We start from the raw sequence: 19,703 nt of genomic DNA, 5'->3' as shown, positions 1-19,703 counted from the left end.
TAAACACCTAGGTGTTAGTTGACAACCTAAAGGATAAGAGGGAGTTGGAGAGAATAATAATAATAGTAGTAGTAGTAATAAATAACAGCTACCACTTCTATTGCATTTAGGACGCTTCTAGGTGCTTTACACATGTTAACTACTTTCATCTTCATAATAATAGTGCCCATAGATAGGTATTATTATCGTCACTGTTTTATAGGTGAGAAAACTGAGGCACAAAGAGGTTAGGTGACTGGCCAAAGGTCACCCAGATGGTAAGCAGCAGAGTGGGGGCACAAACTCAAGCATCTGATTCTAGAGGAGGGTGCCCTTCTTCCAGTGTCCTAGGATCCAGTATCAACATGTAAGTGCAGTGGAGGGACACAGAGAACCTTGATGGGCCAATTGATATGATCTTAAAAACTTTTTGACAGTGAGCAGAGGTTATGGGGTTAAAAAAAAAAGGTAAAAGATCAGTCCCTGCCTTTAAAGATACAGTTCCCTCTTATGTGCGTTTACTTATGTCTTTCCCAGGGCACAAAAATGGGCCCTTCGTGCATGGCATAATAGGTATAATAAATATTCATCATTTCACCAGTGAATACATAGGTTTCCTTGTGAAATCAGGAAAAGATGTTGCTTTGTTTTGCAGACACCCAAACCACGGTATTTGCTTTTCAGGCCACTGCCAGACATCCGGGGGGCTCAGTTTCTCGCCGCCGTTTTGGAGCGCTTGCTGGTTAGGTGCTGCCTTTGGAGCTATGGCCGAGGTATGGGGGGGAGGGAGGGAGTCAGCCCTCTACAGGTCTGTTTTCCATGCATTGTGGCTGCCATGCAGCAGGGGGCGCTGCAGTAGTGTTCATCGCGGTCCCGGGAGCCACTCGTCCAGCCAGAAAGGGGCCAAGCCGGGAGGAGATGTGGCAGGCAGCCCACGGTCCTCTTTGGTCTTGCAACTTTAGTACCCAGAGCTCGTTCTACACAGACCATTCTTCTACACCATATTTCATCATGTTGGACGTCTTCCATCCAGTCCTGCATCCGGGCGGAAAGGAAAGGGCATTAGCTTCCCGCCTTCCTAGGTGTAAGGATAGCGCTGTACTCGGTTGTACAGGCGTCTCTTCTCCGTGTTCTTGGGGTCAGCCTGACAGTTCCCTTGAAACCACGAAAAGCTCCCGCAGCTGCGGGGTATGGATGTGTGTGCGCTAGTCTTTCTTCCCTCTTCGGGGGTCCTTTTTTTAAACCTGACTGCGGGAATATTTCCCTCCCCACACGTCTCTCCATTGACATTCGGGACAACGGTCGGCTCGGAGCTGAAATCTCTCCCTCCTAATATACCCCTCAAGCTCTCCAACGCCCCCCCCAACCCCCCGCACCGTTTCGGCTCACGCACAGTGAGGGTGTGTGACAGGTCGCGTGTGTGTTTGTGGCAACCAAGTCTGCAGCACTCGCCAAACCTGTTCTTCCTCTCCCGGTCCCCAGAAGTCTCTCCAGCTGACCGGACCTACGCCTGGCAGCGCTTGGCACACGCAGCGCTGGGGTTTGAGATCCAGTCGGTGCTAGGCGCCGCCAGGCAACAGCGGGGCGAGCGAGCGACTGCGTCCTCCTCGGTCTCGTTCCTCCTCTAGCTGCCCCGCCCAGGGCGCACTCCAGCTACCTCTTTGGGCTGTCTTCCAGCCGTCGCCCCTGGGTTCCCTGGGCTTCCCAGAGTGAAATCGAAGGTGAAAGAAACAAGGGGAGGGCGGGAGGTGGGGAGGAGGAGCCTCCGGCCGGGAGAGAGAGTGGGAGGAGCCTTCAGCCCAGGGGGTAGCGTGGGCGGAACCTTAGGGGCGGATCTGGGTGGAGAAAGGGGCTGGGCAAACCCGGTGGAGGGTTGGCCACGCAGGCGCGGGGGGCAGCTCCGAGAACCCCACGCGGGAGCTTCTGGAGTCTCCAGACACCGCTTCTCACTTCATTGGAGAAGGGGCTGGGGCCGGGAGGGGAGCTAATAAAGAGTGAATGAGCTGCAGCCGCTGTGGCGGCCGGAGAGTGCCCGAGCGGCACCGGAGCGGTGCGACCGGGAGGCGGCGAGGGGAGGCGGTTCGCCTTGTCCCTCCCACCCGCCTTTCTCTCTCTCTCTTCCTCCAGCTGGTCTCAGAGCCCGGCTCGGTCCGGTCCCTGTGTCCCCACCCCGCACTCTTCCACCTCCTCCGAGTCCCACTCCTCACCTAGGGCGCCCTGCACTGCCATGGGTTAGGGTGGGGGCGCGAGCCGCGCGAAGGACTAGCCGTGTGCATCCGCCGGGGGGCGCGGAGCCCGAACGCCGCTCGCCGCTCGCCGCTCGTCGGTGCAGGGCATGGGGAGCGCGGTGTGAGCCCGCACCCGGGGAGGACGCAGGAGCAGCGGAGACGGGCGCGAGGAGGAGGAGGAGAACGGTGGATTGGAAGGACCCGAAGGAGGAAGGGAGGGTGGGGAAGCGAGGGAAAAGTGAAGCTGGGAGGAGAAAGCGGCGGAAGGTGGGGATTGATGCTTCTGTTTTTTGTTGCCGCTGTTGCCCTCGCGCTGGTAGCCGAGCCGGAGAGAAGGCGGTGGAGAGATGATTGCAGAGTTGGTGAGCAGCGCTCTGGGGCTCGCTTTGTATCTCAACACCCTGAGTGCGGATTTCTGCTACGATGACAGGTAAGGGGGTGAGAGGAAGGGGTGGCGGGCTGCTTGGGACTCCGCGGTAGCTCTGAAGCTTCCTGCTTTAAGGTTCGAAGTGCGTCTTGGGGGGACTGGTCCAGCACCTGAAGGTTTAGGAGACGCGTAAACATCAACACCTAAAGCAAACGCCGGGGACGCGGGCGCACTGGACGGGCTGAGGGAGTTTGCGTTCCTAGTTTGCAGCAGGTTCCTCTTCCTTGCTTCTAGGCTGTTGGCAGACGCTTAAGTTTCTTAGCGGAAATCACAGCAATTTGGGAAACTCTTTAATGAACGTATTAAAAAATAATCTTGGGTATTCCATGGTGCAACAAAAGCACATTGAGGGATTTTACGTCTGGTCTGGAAGGAAGCTGCTCCCCGTCCCCTAATAGATCTTCCCTGTAATGTTTCCTTTTATTGATGGGACACTTTTATTTCCCGAGGTTAAAACACACGTTTGACAGTTGACAAAATAGTGGAGAAATCGCACTCTGTTTCAACTTTCCCTTTTGACGTATGGTGTACTTTACTTTGAGCCAGGATAATGCTGCTGGTCATCTCTTCCGCTCCCCCGCCTCCCTCACCGATCGATGGAGTAGCACTTTATAAAAGCCTGGGTTTTCGTTTCTGTTTGGGAGTTTTACATTAGACGTTAGCGATTCTTTTGTGCTAACTGGGGAAGAAGACGCCCCTAGAGACTGAAGTTGTCTTCTGCGTTTGGGTTAGTTTGGGTGGCTAATGAGACCTGAACTGTGTTGTCAAAGAAACTGCATCGATTTCTGGGAAATGTCACAGTTGTGCTCGTGTCTCTACCTATTTTTTAAACGTTGTTAGTGTTTAGAAACTGATGAAAAGCTCTAATAGCCATAGGGAAAATTCCAATTTGTGCCTTTCCGGTGACTTAATCTGATTACAATTAAAACAGATGCGTAATTAAAATATATTAGGGAGAACAGCACGCCTGGCTAAACTTATTGACCGTCCTGGGGTGTTTTCATGCTCCATTGAAATTAAACCATCCAAAAAGTGAGCACAGATTTACTTTGACAGCTTTTCAGCAGCCTCTCTGGGTTATGGAAAGTGAATGGATCCTCAGGGTCAGGGCGAGACAGTGAGTGAACTTAAGCAAAGTGGTTGATAGTGAGGGGAGAGGAAGGCAAAATTTTCTGCCGGTGGTGCTTAGCCATATTCTGTATCCTCTCATGCCCACTCTACAGCTAAAAGCATGTTCATGGATGTATGCCTTCAGTCAGCGAATCTTGGTTCACACCCACATGTCTGTTATGAAATACCCTGATAATAGGTACAAGAACATCCAGCAAACCCTTCTTAATTCATTTTATGTAGTGTCTATCAGAGACTAGTTGATAGGAAGCCACTGTTACACATAAACTTTTCCTCAACTTTTAAGCAGTGTACACATTTCAGCAGTTTTGCTACGTGCTTCGAGAAGTAAATGGTCTGTGTGTAAGAGTGAGGTCAGCTGCTTCTGTACCCTCCAATTTTGTGTTACTCTGCACCTGCTATTTCTAGAATATTGGCAGGAAAAGCTCTTGCTTCCAAAGTTGGGTGACTTTTCACTAACGCGGGCTCAGGGAAGAATCTGGGCAGTTACTGGCACTGTTGGGGACAGTTTGAAGAGTAAGCATTTAAACCAATAATTTAGGGCTTATATAAAAAGTAACTTACTGTAATACTGTAACTATTGTAGAACACTGTGATAAATCAAGCAAATAGCATGGTGTGGCTATTCTTTATTGCTGTCCAGTTCTTTAAAAAGTACATGTCAGAAGAAACTATCCTAATAAAGGCTGGAACTAAACTACATTTGCATGTACATTTCTCTGTAGACTTAATGCTTATTTTGTGTTCTTTAATCATCAGTCAGAAGTGTTAGTGTTGTAACTCGGCAGAATGGTGTGAGTGTGATGATAAATTAGTTGTGCTTTGATAGTTGGCAATTGTTATAAGTTCTTTACCTGCTATAGATTGAATGGCGCGTCAAAATTCCTGAGTTATACCTAGCTGCATAGATGAATTTAATGTGATGATTTGCCCGTATCATCTAATTGATAGCATGCCCAATGTATGACATATAGACAATATATACCATTATGATGTTGAAGACCTGTAAATATACATTACACTTAGTTACAATTTGAAAAGTGTATTTTACTCTAATTTTCTTGGTAGCAGAACTGCATATGCAATCACATACCCTTGAGAGTATGAAATCTTACAAGTATCACACTTGGTTTTTATGAATCCTAGAAATTATGAAATATGTATTAATAGGAGCATGGCACATATTTGGTGTCTGCATAGCATGTTCAGGTGATTCAGTGCCAAGGTTTCTGTCTCACTGCTCTAACTCGCTTGTGTGAGAAGCAGGGAAAATAGCTGGGGAGTCAAGTGGAAACTGTAGGATGATGATAATGTGTTTATTTCCACCACTCCATTTCATACTACAAAGACTCAAGTGTAAAACTTTGTTTAAACTACATCTGTGGCTTCTGCCGAAATACCGCCCACTCCCCTTCACCCCCCCCCCCCCCCACCCTAGGAACTTTTGTGAAATATGGTTCTTCAAGGAGAGGGCAGTGCTGGGAGTGAAGGAGCAGCTCAAGGAAGGGAGGTGGCTCTTATGCTCGACTTGCTTAACTAAAGCAAGACTCTGCATTTTAGCTGAAGAATCTGGCATTTATTGTAGGAGGGCTTTCTATTGCTTCAGCTTAAACATTATTGCTGTGGTACTTCTCCAAGTTATCATTTCTTTTAAATGTAGTGCTCAGGTTTACTTTATAAACTATATATGTAATTATATTCAGTGTTTGATGTAGCTTGGTTGAGATTAAGTGGTAATCTGAAACCTTCTTCTAGCAAAATCAATTTCCCTATGGTAAAATTGAATATTTTACAAGTGTTTCTGTGCTAAATGTAAGACTATGGCTCTGATGTGATGAAACAAACAGTAGAAGAGTAGAATTCATCATATCTGATGAAAAAGCATATACAGTTTCAGCTTCTTCCCCTCTCCCCTTGCCTTCAATCTAGTAAAGACTGTATTGAATCTTAAATTGTGGTTAGAGTAAAATTGGAATTATAAACATGCAGTCTTTGCCAAAGTTGAAGTCATGCTGCGTGTGACTTCGTGAAGGACTGTCTCCCTTTCTGGAGCAATTTGATGTTAGGTCAGTGGGAAAAACTTGCTGACCCCGAATTCTCTGCTCTCTTACGTATTTGTCGAGGATAACATTGCATCACTTTCCCTGCATCCTCTTTAGAAGTCCTGCTATGTTTTGCATAAAGATAGCACTAAAAGAAGAGTCAGTTTACTTCAAAGCAACAAAAGTAAAATATATCTGCTGTTTCATAGTGTGATTTCATTTGGCACATATCATCTAATTGACGGCATGCCCTTTGTGATAGATAAGTAAGAACATAATGCACCGAATACATCTTTTTAGTCTCATGTGAGTAAAATAATGCATTAGTTTTTTTAAAAAAAGACAATTTGAGTTTTTGAAAGTGGGAAATGCATTTGTGGCTGCTTTGAAAATTTTTTTCCTTATTGCCCATTCTGCAACTTTTAAACTCACCCATGATCATTAGCATTACCTTTAGGTTCCTTAGTTATTGGTGTGCAGTAATTTTGTGAAACTTGGAGAAGCAACTCCACAGCAGGAATTTCTACTCTTGAAATCAAACCTACTCCAAACTTTCAGTAGCACATCCCTAATTTAGTTATTCATTTAGGTATAAATGTAAATCTCAGTTTTATAGAACCACTTGTTAAGGTTTTTTTTTCCTTAATGTTACAAAGAGTTTGGTTAACAGTATTTAAAATGAAGGAATAGAGGATTTAAGGTATATTGACAAGCTTTTTAGAAAAACCTTTTTTTTTTTCCCTGAAGATATTCAACTATACTTTCTACTTGGTCTTTTAGTGTTATTATCAGTTTGGTTTTTGAGCTGGTATAAGAATAGCTTGTGAAATGATCAGTCCCTCTAACGTCTCTCTGAAAAATTCTCTCTAATAAACTTGCCTTGGACCAATCTGGGTTTGTTATCTTAAAATTCTAGTATGTTCAACCACTGAAGGCATGTCTGGTATTTAGTAAAAGCATGTTTAGAAAGAATTACTATAAAATCAAAGTAAATAAGGGAGAAGTTTGCTTTGCATCAAAGGTTGTCTCTTCAGGTCTTTATTGGAAGAAGCTAATGTGTACAAGAGTGTTATTTTACTCTCATTTCCTTCCCAGTTGATAATGTACTAAAAAAAAGGCCAGTGGGTACAGTTCATAGTTTATGAAATATTTTATGTGACATTTTATTTTCTAGCTAAGTTTTGATTGTTTAATCAGATCTATGTGGAAAAGGTTCATTTTGCTGTTTGAATAAGTACATCTCTTAACAGTAAATTAAAATTAAAATTCGGTGAAGCAGGTATGGACCACTTTGCCTTACCTCCATCGAGCTTGTCACATGGGGTTTATCCTAGCAAATGACCCAGATAGAAGCACTGAACGGACATGTGCAAATGCCATAGGGGAAACTGCTTGCCAGCCATCTGTCTCTTAGTTTTTCTCATTTATAAATACACTATATTTGGGGGAGGGGCTGCATTTATTGCACATTATTAGTTTACATCATCTCATCATCTGCACTTAGTTTTTCAGAGCTAACGTGTCCCTACAGTAACACTGAATTCCCTGCTGCTATAATTCTGAAATAGCTACAACCTTTTGGATTCCAACATGAGTTAAGAGCAGTTTGTCTTCCTAATCTCTTTGTTGCTGTTCAGCGCGCTAAAAGCACTTGTTTAAAATGCCCTTGATGGTGCAGCTGTTTATCATAGGCGAAGGGTATGTTTTCTCTAAAACAGGCACCTTCATAACATTAGGAAAGGACAAAGTTTACCCTTAAGGCGCTCTGATAAATCTGTGGCTGACAGACCTACTTTCTTATAACTTCATTATTCTCACCCAACATGCTTTCAGCACAGTAACTTTCATCTCTTAAATTTTTTGGTCCTCTCTTGGAAGCTAAGTCTTACATGAGCTTTGGGTCCTTCCTTTAATGGCTTCACAAAAGTGACAAGTGTGGCAGCCTTGATGGAAAGGACAAGTGGGTTGCTGAACGTAACGACCTTCCCTCTATGAATAGCTGTCCTCATTAAGAGCCTAGTTGAAAAAAGTGGAGAGGCCTATCATCAGGAGCTACATCCTATTTTTCATGGGATGAAAAAGGCATAATGTTTTGAATCATTACGGGTGTAATTATGCACAACGCTACATGGTTTCTTTGAAGATTTGATTTGTATGTGTTTTTGAGGAATAAAGGGACTACATTCATTAATTCACTAATTATGGACACCAGTAGACATGGGCTTCCCTTATATATGGTGCATAATACAACAGCAGCTGTTCCCCATTGTCAGTAAGCGTCCCTGTCCGTCCTTTCCTACCTGTACTTTACCAGGTACTATATAGTGTTTGAATCTGGGAATCTGGTGATAGACATAAAAAATGCTGATAGCTTGTCCTTTAGCAGAATTTCACTTGCATTGACTCATGTTTATTTTGATTGATACTCATATTTTTAAACTTTTATTGGGATTCTGTTGGCTTCTTTCCCAGAGCATCTCTGCTGAGGATCCATGGTTGATGGTTTGAACTGGACTTTTTCTTGATCTGGTGCTCATTGGCACTTTATTCATATCTGTGGAAGCTTTAGAATACCTTTCCCAAATGGCTCCTTCCTAATTGTTCAGGTCAGTTGTTTTCCTTGGAGGTCTGCAGTGGCTGAACTCTTTGAGTTAACTAGATTTGCCTTGACTGGTCATAGGGATTGAAGACTTTTGCCTCAGAGATTATTTTGGTTGTATTTTCTAGGCAGTTAATTCCAACAAGATGCAGCGCTATCAAATTTCTATTGATGTCTTTTCCTCCACTCTGACAGTTTAGTTTTTCAGTTACATTTGTCAGTTTCTCTGGTACTCGAGGTTTCTTAGAATAAAAGTTATAGGTGTTCGTTTCAGTCTTTTAGAAACTTTTGGGAATTACAATTTTGGGTTCAACCGTGAGCTTTTTTCTTTACAGGTAAGTAGGAAAGAATTGAGTAAGCCTATCTATTCAGGAGAAATTTGAAGAAGGCGGGAACACTGAAATGATTTGTTTTCAAGATTCTACATTAAAAGTTTCTGTTGTGTTTTTAAAGTAATTTATTTTATTTAAGGGCACTTCATAAGATACAGTTAATTTGAGTAACTAGAAATGATTGTTTTAAAGATGAGATGGAGAGAGATTTTGACTTGCTGATGTCTAAAAAATTAATTTGGAAAAGAGATTAGAATTCAAAACCCTAACTCCACCTTTAGATACCATTTTATCATGGAAATAAGTGAAATTATATGTACATTTACTTATTCCAAGGCTATAAACATGCCGCATTGCTTGAGGGCAGTGCTACTGTATCTGTTTTAAAAGTACCTTAGTACGTGGCAGAGGAGATGCTGTTTGCTTATGATAAATTGGTGTAAGCTTTTGTTTCTTGATTTCTTTGCTGGGGCATTTTGTGATATCAGGGTGAGGCAGGGTCTGAAGCGTGGCACAGCATATAGTTATTGTCAAGGAGACTGACTAAATTACATGATTTGTCAAATGAAACACACATCAGTGCCCTTGGAATAGCAGCTATGTGGTAGGTGCTGTGTCCAAATAAAATGTGTCTTTCCCTTTGTCTTTGATGACTACTCTTTATTTCTGTGGAATTTATTATAATAAATGTGTGATTATTCCTCAGGAGCATCAAGTTAAACAAACAAAAAAAGCAAGTTCACTATAGTCTTATGATTATGGTTTAACTAGGAAACAATTGTATATTGTCATTACAGAGCCATTTGGGAAAAGGGGGGTAAGGCTGGCAGCTGTGTTGTTCCTCTGGGGACCATTCTCCTTGTTTTATAAACTATCTTTTGTGTACCTCTGCCCTCCTATCTTCAGGTTTTTAAAGGTATTATAAATACTGAGCCTGCTGCTTTGGGTTGTAAAAGATGTCTTAAGGTAGAATACTTGGGTCCGAATAGTTTGTCAGGTGTACTTTTAGAATAGGATGTTTCTCTCCTCCTCCAAATAATTAACTACAGGACTGCTCTCCCAAAGAAATTGAAAAGAGCTCATTTTGACAAAACAAGCTTCTAATGGCAAATTTTCCAACTACAAGTTTGCAGAAGAAAAGTTCTCCGATGATGAAGAAGTTTAATCAGGCAAAAAGACATTTTTATTTGCAGAAATAGGCCCTTTAGTGGGAGACAATTACTTCTAACTGATGTGAAAAACTACTATACCTGAATTCATTTGGTAAACCTTATTTAAAATAGGAAGGTTATTCTTGTTATTCTATTGAAAAAAAAAATGGAGCTGAGTTGTGTCACTGAATTTATATTAAAGAAATAAGGTTTTACAATTTAACCCACTCTTATAGGGATATGTACTGACTTAACCAAAGAAAATGAATTTGAGGTTTGAACAAAAATCTATTATAAAGACACCAGTGTCCAGCCTGAAATTACCAACTGTAGTTTGCCACGGATATCTAGTCTTCTATTTAAAATATCCTATTGAAATGATCTCTTTTGGTTTCCTCCACCTTTATATTTTTAAGAGTCTTTGTATTTTTTCTTTTAGAAACAGTGGTGTTTTTGGCTTTCGTTCCATGTTGAACAGAAAATGAAATTTCACTGTTTTAAAACCTCTTGTATGTCATTAACATAAAGTAAACCATTTCTGTGAGAGAGTATTTAGTAGCTTCTTTTAAATTCAGGCCTGATATGATACTGAGGATGCCTGTGGTAGGCCAGGGGGCTTTAGACCTGGTCCTCTCTCATAACCCCCCACTTCCACACCCTACCTTCATCCTTTGATATGGATGATTACCTTTTAGAAAATCTTTTAAAATGCAGTTCAAATTCTCAGTTTCTTTGAACCAGATGGATATTTTGGTACCTCTCCTAAAAGGACATTTTTGAGCTGGGCCTCTTGTTGGATCTCTTTCCATCTATGTATATGTATATATATTTCTAGATCAGCGCTTCCCAAACTTCAATCTGCCTGCACATCACCCGGGCTTGTTAAAATGCAGATTCTGCCTGGAGTGGGTCTAAGAGTCTGCATTTCTGTCATTTCCAGGTGTGATAGATGCGGCTGGTTCATGTAATGTACACATTAGTTCAGTGTGTTTTACAGATATTCGGAAAAGACTGCCTAAATTCCTGTATTAAAAAAGATTTAAGATAATCTTTTATATCTCAAAAGCGTATGAGTTTAGCCATTTTATTTAATCTCTCTGTTTTGTTTTATATTTGTTCAATCATGACATCTTTAAATTGATCTTAAGAGTTTAAGATATTGTGTACATTTTGAAAAGGTAGAGAGCCTGCTAAAATCTAGGAGATGATCTCTATTGAAATATCTTGTCACCAACTTGTATTACAGTATCTTCTTTGTAGTTACTGTGGAGACAGATGTTGGATTCTGAGTTTTACAAATAAACTGATAGGCGGTTGCCTTAGGCTTACGACTTGAATAGATGCTGATGCCTAAACTGAGTCTATAGTCAGTGCCTTGATGAGTTTGTACTTTAGTTGAACAATCCCTTGTAAGGAAACTTGGCTTACACTGAATGAAGATTATAGATGTCAGGCAGGTGGCAAAATATAGGCATTAGGCAGCTGAGAGTAGGAAAGATAAAGATTTATTAATGATATTCAGGCACTGGGTGATGCTACTGGGTAAAGGTATATCTACATAGTATTAGAAATGCTTGGGCCCCTTTGATTTTTTTAACCTGGTACACTATACCTCAGCCTTTGGGCGCTTTGGTGGATTTCTGAATAGGTGAATACCATATATATGTGAAGTTTTACATTCCTACTTAGTAGAAATCTTTTTAAAGAACTTATTCTAAAATAAGTTATAATTATTTCTTTCTTTTTAAAACACTGTACTCTGTACTACAGGCAGTATTGTGAAAGAACACTGGGCCAAGATAAAAGAGGAGAGGTCTTTAGTCTCGGAAATAGCACTTAATTAACTAGTACTTGAGCTACTAAGCCTCTAAAACTTGGTCTTGTAATTGGTCAGGAAGTGCAAATGATGATAACAACTGCCAACAACAGAGTGAGGACCGAATGGAATAGTCTGATGAATGTTTTCTGTGTGTTTAAAAAGCTGCATGATGTTGCAGTCAGATGTAAACGGTGTTGGACCAGAGGATGATGAATGACTCAGTTATCCCCGTACATTAGCATCTCACTCTCTTCTCCCCTGAGAACAGAGCTGTGTTCTACTCCATGTCCTGGCTCACTTTTTCACTCAGAGTCAGTGGTTGAGCTCCTGTGGTCTCAGCTTCTATTGCCTGCCCCATCTCTGCTTCTAATCTCTGGCCACCCTTTTGGTCAGCTGTCCCTGGTCTCACTGTAGAAGCAGGTTTTGCTCTCCTGTGTTTCTTTTCTGCTGCTTTCCCTTTGTTTCTGGTCTCTGTGCTTATTTTGAATAGATCTTCTGGCCAATCTGAGCACTTCTTTCCTTCTGCAGGGTAAAAGGACCAATTGCAGTGCATCGGGTGTGAATAATCTTTGGTGCTCTGGTTCTGCTTGGCAGGGTATATTGTTACTGGGTACTCATGATCTCTCTCTTCAATGAAACCCCTTTTCTTTTGGGAGTATGTTCAGATTTAGAGCAGTTCTGGCAGCCCAGTGATTAGGAAAGATAGATGTCAGGTAAGCTGAAGTTTTTCTGCATTGAAGTGTTTGTGTTCATCAGGGGTGTACTGAGAATCTATAGTAAGTGTGCTTAGCACATGTACTAGATGGTGACATCTAATATCTAAACCTGATGATACATTTTTGTAACTAATTAGAAAATGTTTTTTTTCTTTTAGACCTTTCCAAGCAACAAGGTGGCAAAAAGTGAAAAGACAACAAGAGTTTTGGAACCAGATAAACTAGGGATCTAATCCCAGAACTGTTACTTGCTAATTGTGTAATTTTGATTGTGTTACTAAAACTCTTCTAGCCTCTGTTCCTGTTCTATAGAATGAGGATAGTAATACCTAGAGTTCTTGGGAGAATTTAATAAGTTCTATAAAATGCCTGGTACAGTGGTGTCTGTTATTAAGTATTTCTCTTGATCAAGAAATTATTCATTAACTTTATAACTGATATTTTAAAATCATTATATAATAACATCTAAAAATATTGTAGAGCACTTAGGGAATTTTCTTTAAAGCCAGTATTCAAAATTTAAACTTATTTCCAATAATATTTAACTTGGTATTGCAGATAGATTTAGTGTCACTGAAAAGTTCAGTGAAGTATATTAAATAATTACTAATTTAAAATTTTAATTTTCATCTTGGGTTATAGGTTTGGAGAAATGATTTTGAAATTTAACCATTATATACACACATATGCGTGCATACACACACACAAATTTTGCCAATAAAATGTTTGTGGTATATACTTGATTAAATGTATAACTGAATCACTTTGCTGTATACCTGAAACTAACACAACATTGTAAGTCAACTATACTCCAATAAAATTAAAACATAAAAAAAAAATTAATTGAACAACCAATTAAAAAAAAGTACATGCGAAAACCAGAACTCAGATATCTCCCATCTTCTTCACTTCAAGTGACTTTCTGCTTTAGATTAGATAATACTTACTGTGTGTAGGAGCGTAGGCAAAATTATGATTTCTTAGCATCTTATAAGAATTGTTTCACTCTCTGATGTGTAGCTTAGATTTTTAAGGAAAATCATTGTTTAAGGACATATCTTAATATTAAGTTATTCCTTATTAATATTAATAAGAAAAATATTAATGAAAATATGGAGTTGTTTTCGGTTATGTTGCAAAAGATAATGTTGAATAGAGAGTTAGCCCAAATCCCAGGAATACTTTTTATATATCTTTTGTTTTACAGTGAGTAAATTGGATAGAAAAGCTCTGTTCTTTGACGCCTTTTCTGGGAAGCTTTTTATTCTCTAACTTGCTCTCTCACCAGGACCTACAACTCACATTAATTTATTTACAGGTAGTTCTGCATTTAAGAATATTGATCTCTTTCTTGATTAAAACAGATCTTTCACATGTTTACTTACCATTTGACACTAACATTTCTGGCTTTCTCCCCGACTCCCCCCCCCCCCTAAAAAAGAAAATACTTTCCCCCTCAAAGTCCAAGTAAGCTTAGCATGTTGAAGGTTTACTGTATTGATAACATGGTTTCCTCTTTAAAGTCAGGGTGAGGTTCTAATGATCCTCCAGGGTCCTTCCAGCTTAAAGCAGGTCACAGTTATAGGGTTTAGGGTTTGGGCTCATTTGCCTAAGAAATGTATATGAAATTGGCCATTTGGAGGCAATTGATAATGTTTTCAGTAAAACATTGGGCATTTTGCTACATATACCAGATCAACTAGGGATCTAATGTTTTACAGTGAAAATGAAAATGAGGCATTAATACAACAAACCATATCAACCAAAGATGTTTTTACCTCAGCCGTGATCATCATTTTATTTCTTATGTGTTACCTTCTTATTGGTTGGAATGTTTATTACTCTGTTCCTATTGATAACTAAACACTAACAGCAAGTGGCAAGCTCCTAAAAAGGAGAGCACTTTTGGTTCTTGTTGGATAGCAGCCTAGTTTTCTCTAGTGCACATCTGTTCCTTGGAACATTTTTAGGATGTTCAGGTGAAAATTCATCCAGTATTTTAATAAACCAGATTCTGTTACTGATGGGTTAAAAAAAGATCCGTCATACTGTTTTAATTTATTAAAGGGAAACGACAAATGGTTTCTGTACGATGGCTCTCAACTCTCTGGGATTAATTTAAATGAGTACAAGAAACCAATAATTCAGGACCTTATTAAACATGCCTCAGCAGTTGATTTTTAAGACTAAAGAAAAGACCAACAGCTGGATTTCTCCAGGGTGAGGAGTTGGATGGAAAGGAGGGGTTATCTACTATGAAGGAGAAGGTTAAGTTTGACATCCCTATAAATGAACTTTGGTGAAATTGAGAGGAGTTGACTTGAAGAGTATTTTGCCCCTTTCTTGTTTATGATACAGTGCTTTCCTTTTATGGTATAGAGGAGGGATCATTATAGAGAAATTGGGATGACCTTTCTTCGTGAGGGGAAAACAGAGGCACTGCAATGGAAGATGGGTCATTTTGATTGGTACCTCTGTGGATTGGAACCAGAGCAGCAACTGATTGACAGCTTCTTGAGGTTAAATCAAGACAGGTTGTTAGAATGGAAATCCTCTGAATTCAACTGTATTTGTGGAAAGTAGGTCTTTGGTGTTTCAAATAATTCTGTGGTAGATTTTGATTGCATGCTGAATTTGGGGTGTGTGTTATAAAATAGCAGCTTGTTTGTATTTTTTTTTTTTTAAAAAGGCAGTTATCACAATAAATACCCAGATGTTCATCTTTGTGTACTTAGAATTTGCATTCTGAGAATTTATTATTTTGGGGAGGGGGTTGGGTTTATTTTCCAAACTAAAGCCTGAGAGAATTAGCAAATTTAATGTTAAATTGGACACTTTATTCATATACGCAAACCTTGTAGATTTAAGGTAGACCATATATGATATTTAAAAGTTAATATTGTTTTCAATACTAAGAATAATCTTACGTTTAGATTTTCACTTTTATTTCTTTTTATGTCATCATTATTTATGAAAACTGGTTGAAAATGAAGATCAAAGATTTCCTGTAAAACCTAAGATATGACAAGAACGTTATTTACTTTAAAGTTTTCTCTAAACCGGAATAAAAACTTAAACACAAACCAGAACTTATCCCGAATGTTTTTTCTTTGAGCATCACTGGGAATCTATATAAAAATAGAGTAAATGCTTTGCATGCAGCTTACCTACTGCATTTGAAGAAAATCTTTTGTGTATGTCTGCAGGCTATTTGTGTGTTCAGAAAGAGTTTACCAGAATCAACTGAAATTGGTAGGAAGTGGCCAAAGTAACACTGTAGCTATAACTTTATTGAAAACCAGAATGGTATTCTCTGTCATAATCTTGAGTAAATGGAAGCTAATGAGTGATTTCTTTTGTGAAATATTATCAGTTTTCCTTCACTTGAAGGAGATTAATTTTATTTTAAGGATTTTTTTTCCCAAGAAAAATCATATCAGTTCCTGCTAACTTCTATTCTATCAGCATTGAGTTTAGAAAAAAGGGAGATGAATAGAAATTAAGAAAGCAGCAAAACTGGTAAAGAGATAATTTCCTTATACACATACCAACCAAAAGATTTAAGGATACTTAGTAATAACATTGTAAATTGTTTTGTGTATTCTGGTCACTTACCTCAGAGACCAGAAACAGCTGTTGTTGCTAGAAGTGATGGAGAGAAAGAAAAGGTAAGGGTATGTTTACCATTTAAGTAACCTGATTTCTGCAAATTACAGTATAAAAATATGATAATTCTATTCAAAGTTTGGGAGAAAGATTTGATGTGGTTTATTTTAAATTCAGGAAATCCACTCAAATAGACATTCGCCTTTGATTTAAAAGTGTTAAGTCATTCTTATCTAGAAGTGCGTTATCTCCCAAGAAAGCATCAGTGTGGGATGCTCCTGTCATTCCTGTGTTCCTTTAGCAAGCATTTGTAAATGCTTAGCTGTGTCAGGAACCATGTTTAATATGGGGGGCACTGACCCTGAAGAAGATGTAGTCCATAATCTCAAGGATCTTAGAGTCTGGTGGGGAGACCAAGTAAACAGACAGTTTCCCTAATCGGGAGACATGCTTATGATTATGAGTACGTAAGAGGGGCACTTGACCCAGACTGGGAGGGAGGATGAGGGAGGCACTTGTGAGAACTGATTCCTGAAGAACAAATAAGAAATAGCTTAATAAAATGAGAGAGAGGGAGGATTATTTGGGGAAAAAAATGTGCAGCAAGAGAAAGGCATGGTGTCCAAAGAGCAGGGCATAAAGCTAGAGTAGAGGGTAGGGAGCGGGAGGGAAAAGAGATGAATTGGCAAGGTAGGTGAGAGCCAGATCACCGAGGGTCTTGTGTTCCCTGATAAAATTTGGAGAACTGTCTGAAGAAGGGTGAAATCCAAAGCAGAGAGACCAGAAAGGGGTCCATTATAGGATTATATTGGAGGATTTGTATTCCTGTTCGCGATGAGGGCTAAAATAAGGTAGAAACAGAGGTGAAAAAAATTGGGGTGAAATAGAAAGGAAAAGGTGAAGAAAAGTTGACGTCACTTGGTAACAAGCTGAATGTGGAGGGTTGTAGGAGAGGGACTATTCTCAGGTTTCTGTCTGGAGCAAGTGGGTGAGAAAGGAAGCAGACATGTAGATCAGTTTGGGGTGAAAGATGGTGGAGGGATGTGCTTATTTTCCTCAGTGAGTAAGAAGAAGCAGTGAGATGTCACAGCATGGAGATGCTGTGGGTGCTTTGGAGTTTGGCATGCCTGTATTGCTGCTTTGAATTGCTGCTAAAACATTGTCATCTGCCCTTTATTTTTGCTAGCATGTTTTATTTTGATAATAAGGTTTTAAGTGCCCAAAGCCCAGTTCAGAGAAGGTAGAACCTCTTGCTTGTCTGAACCTAAGAGCCCTGATGAGGCCTGAAGACTTCATTTCTTTCTCCATCTCTTGGTCTGGCCATCTTGGTGGTCATTGTGGCCAGTGGCAACCTAAGATCTCTTCCCTAGCTCTCCCAGAATGCTCCAGAGGGGATCTTAGTTATCCTGACTTACGTTTCAAGCTCATCCATGAAATGTACTTCTGGTCTGGCATCGGAGTGAAGAGGAAGCAGGTTTGCCTAGCCCATGCCATATGCAGTACAGGAAAGAGGGAGTTCATTAGAAGGAAGGAAAAGGGATTCTGCGAAGAGAGGGAGACCACACATGTCCATGGAACCCATGATGTCCACTTCCAATCTGTTAATACCCTTAACCAATTGAGTATACTCTTTGGTGCCAACTCGATCATAAATGCAATCTCAGAAGTCATGTGGCCTTACTTAGTTATGAGGTGGTCACACATATGAGGTAGAACATTCATTCATATGGGTGTGTGTGTGGGGGTGTGTGTATGTGTGTGTATTCTGGACTATCATCTAAATTGGGAGTAGGCACTACAGCCTGTGGGCCAGTGTACCCTGTAGCCTGTTTTTTAAACAGCCACACCCATTTGTGGACTTGTTGTCTCTGACTGCTTTCTCTCTACAATGGCAGAGTTGAGTAGTTCCAACAGGGACCTTGGGGCTCGCAAAGCCTGAAATATTTACTGTCTGGCCCTTAACCAAAAAGTTTGCCACCTCCTGATCTAAATGGAAACACATACTTTTAAAATTCTTCCAGCAATGATCTTACTGGTCCCTGAGAGCAGGGGACGATCTTACTGGTCCCTGGGCCCACTCAGGGGTTCCCTGACACTTGATGGGAAACACAGGTCTAAGATACACTTGTTAGGAGTTAAAACTCAAGGTCAGTCTTACAGATGTAAAATGTTACTGACTTCCCTTTCTCTTGGATGACACTATAGTGAGTCCTCACTGGTGATTTTTGGTAGAACTTGGCAAACTGCAGCCTGTTTGTCTAGAATAGCAGTAAGTGACTAGATGGCATGGATGCCACATGTCTGCAGTCGTTTATGGGTTTTGTCCTAACTGGTCCCTGGATCCTGAGTGTGTTCGTGAGCAGTGGGTTTTCAGGCAACAATATGTCTTTGTGAGCTGGTGCCCCAGCCCCTGCCATGCAGCCTGGCAGTCCCGTTGGGCCTCAAGGAAGCGCCCACTGCTTTCATCTCAGAGCGGCCGCCTAGGGAACGCTGCCGGAGCTATTTGTGAACCTGGCTCCCCTGCCTCTGGAGCGGCAAGCCTGCGTTTCCCAGCAGTTGTTGCCCAGCTGTCTGCTGCTTTGTTACATTGTTTCAGGCTTTGCTTCAACCTGTTCTCCAAGTGTTTTGCTTGACCTCCCCCCGGGTCAGGGTCTGAGCCTGGCTTTAGCTCAGCCCTAAGCAGCTGTTTGGTATTCTTCTGGTATCTAGTTCTCATGGGGTCGGCCCACTGGTCCTGATTTTCTGTGATTGAGGTTTTGACACCTACAAAGTGACTGCGTCACTGCTTGGTTGTTGACAGCCTCGTCTTGATGCTTTTTCATTCTCTGGGCTCCCCAAGAGGCACCCTTGATAAAATGTGTTCAGTAATGCGCTGGTTTTTTTTCTTATTGGCAAGGAAAAAGGCCGTATGTTTCTGCTTTGAACTGGATTGCCATTTTACACGTTCTTTTAGAGTCTCCACTTGTCAAATGGTTGCGGTTTGGACGTGGTTGTCTTCAGGTAGAAAAATCGGTGTCAGGACCAGGATTGCCTACTGCAGGATTATATCTGATTCTTAAACTTTTCAGGAGTCTTGTTAACTTGTGAGGCTAGAAGTGTAAGATTTACAAAGCAGTTGTACCTGGCTTTTCAAAATTTGTACCTTGAAGGTTGGTTTGCAAATTTAAAATAATAGACAGATTAATCCTTACTGAGTGGAAAATGCTGCCTTTGGTATTATTTTCAATAGTTAATTTGAAGAATAACTAATTATGTTCGCATGTGAAATGAACCTGGGAGGCCTGATAAATAAGTAGAACACATTTTAGCCAGTAGCCACCTGTTCTGCTTAAAAACAACACCAAATAACCTGTTCATTTGATTTTCAATAAGGGCCTATTAAAAATTCTTAATTCATAAGCCAGGTAATAAACAGTTTCTGTGAAAGCAGACATTTAGATAGAAAGGTTTTGACCTGGAGCTAGTGAAATCAATTAAAAAACATTAAGCTAGAAGAGACACATTAAATCAAACATATATTGTAATACTTGTTTAATATATTGTATTACTTGTGATACTCTTGTTTAAAGGGTATCACAATATTCTGAGTTTGGGGAAAGTTCAATCCTAATGTTAAATTTTATGAGTAGATATGTAATATATATGCATTTATACGCAATTCTCTACTTGCCAT

The 19,703-nt window shown here is 40.5% G+C and overlaps 1 protein-coding gene across 2 annotated transcripts in view; it reads left to right on the top strand.

The window, feature by feature from the left end:
- Window positions 1-1,856: 1,856 nt before the first annotated feature.
- Window positions 1,857-19,703, top strand: part of TMTC2 (transmembrane O-mannosyltransferase targeting cadherins 2) — a 409,124-nt gene continuing 391,277 nt past the window's right edge. The window contains exon 1 of one of the 2 annotated variants that reach the window (XM_061205504.1): window positions 1,857-2,637. In XM_061205504.1, the coding sequence (XP_061061487.1) occupies window positions 2,555-2,637 (83 nt within the window). In that variant the 5' untranslated portion in view covers window positions 1,857-2,554. The remainder of the gene's footprint in view (window positions 2,638-19,703) is intronic. The other variant, XM_061205503.1, reaches the window with a different exon arrangement.

Source organism: Eubalaena glacialis, chromosome 11 (genome assembly GCF_028564815.1).
Source record: "Eubalaena glacialis isolate mEubGla1 chromosome 11, mEubGla1.1.hap2.+ XY, whole genome shotgun sequence".
Lineage (NCBI taxonomy): Eukaryota > Metazoa > Chordata > Mammalia > Artiodactyla > Balaenidae > Eubalaena > Eubalaena glacialis.
This window is presented reverse-complemented; position numbering and strand designations above follow the sequence as displayed.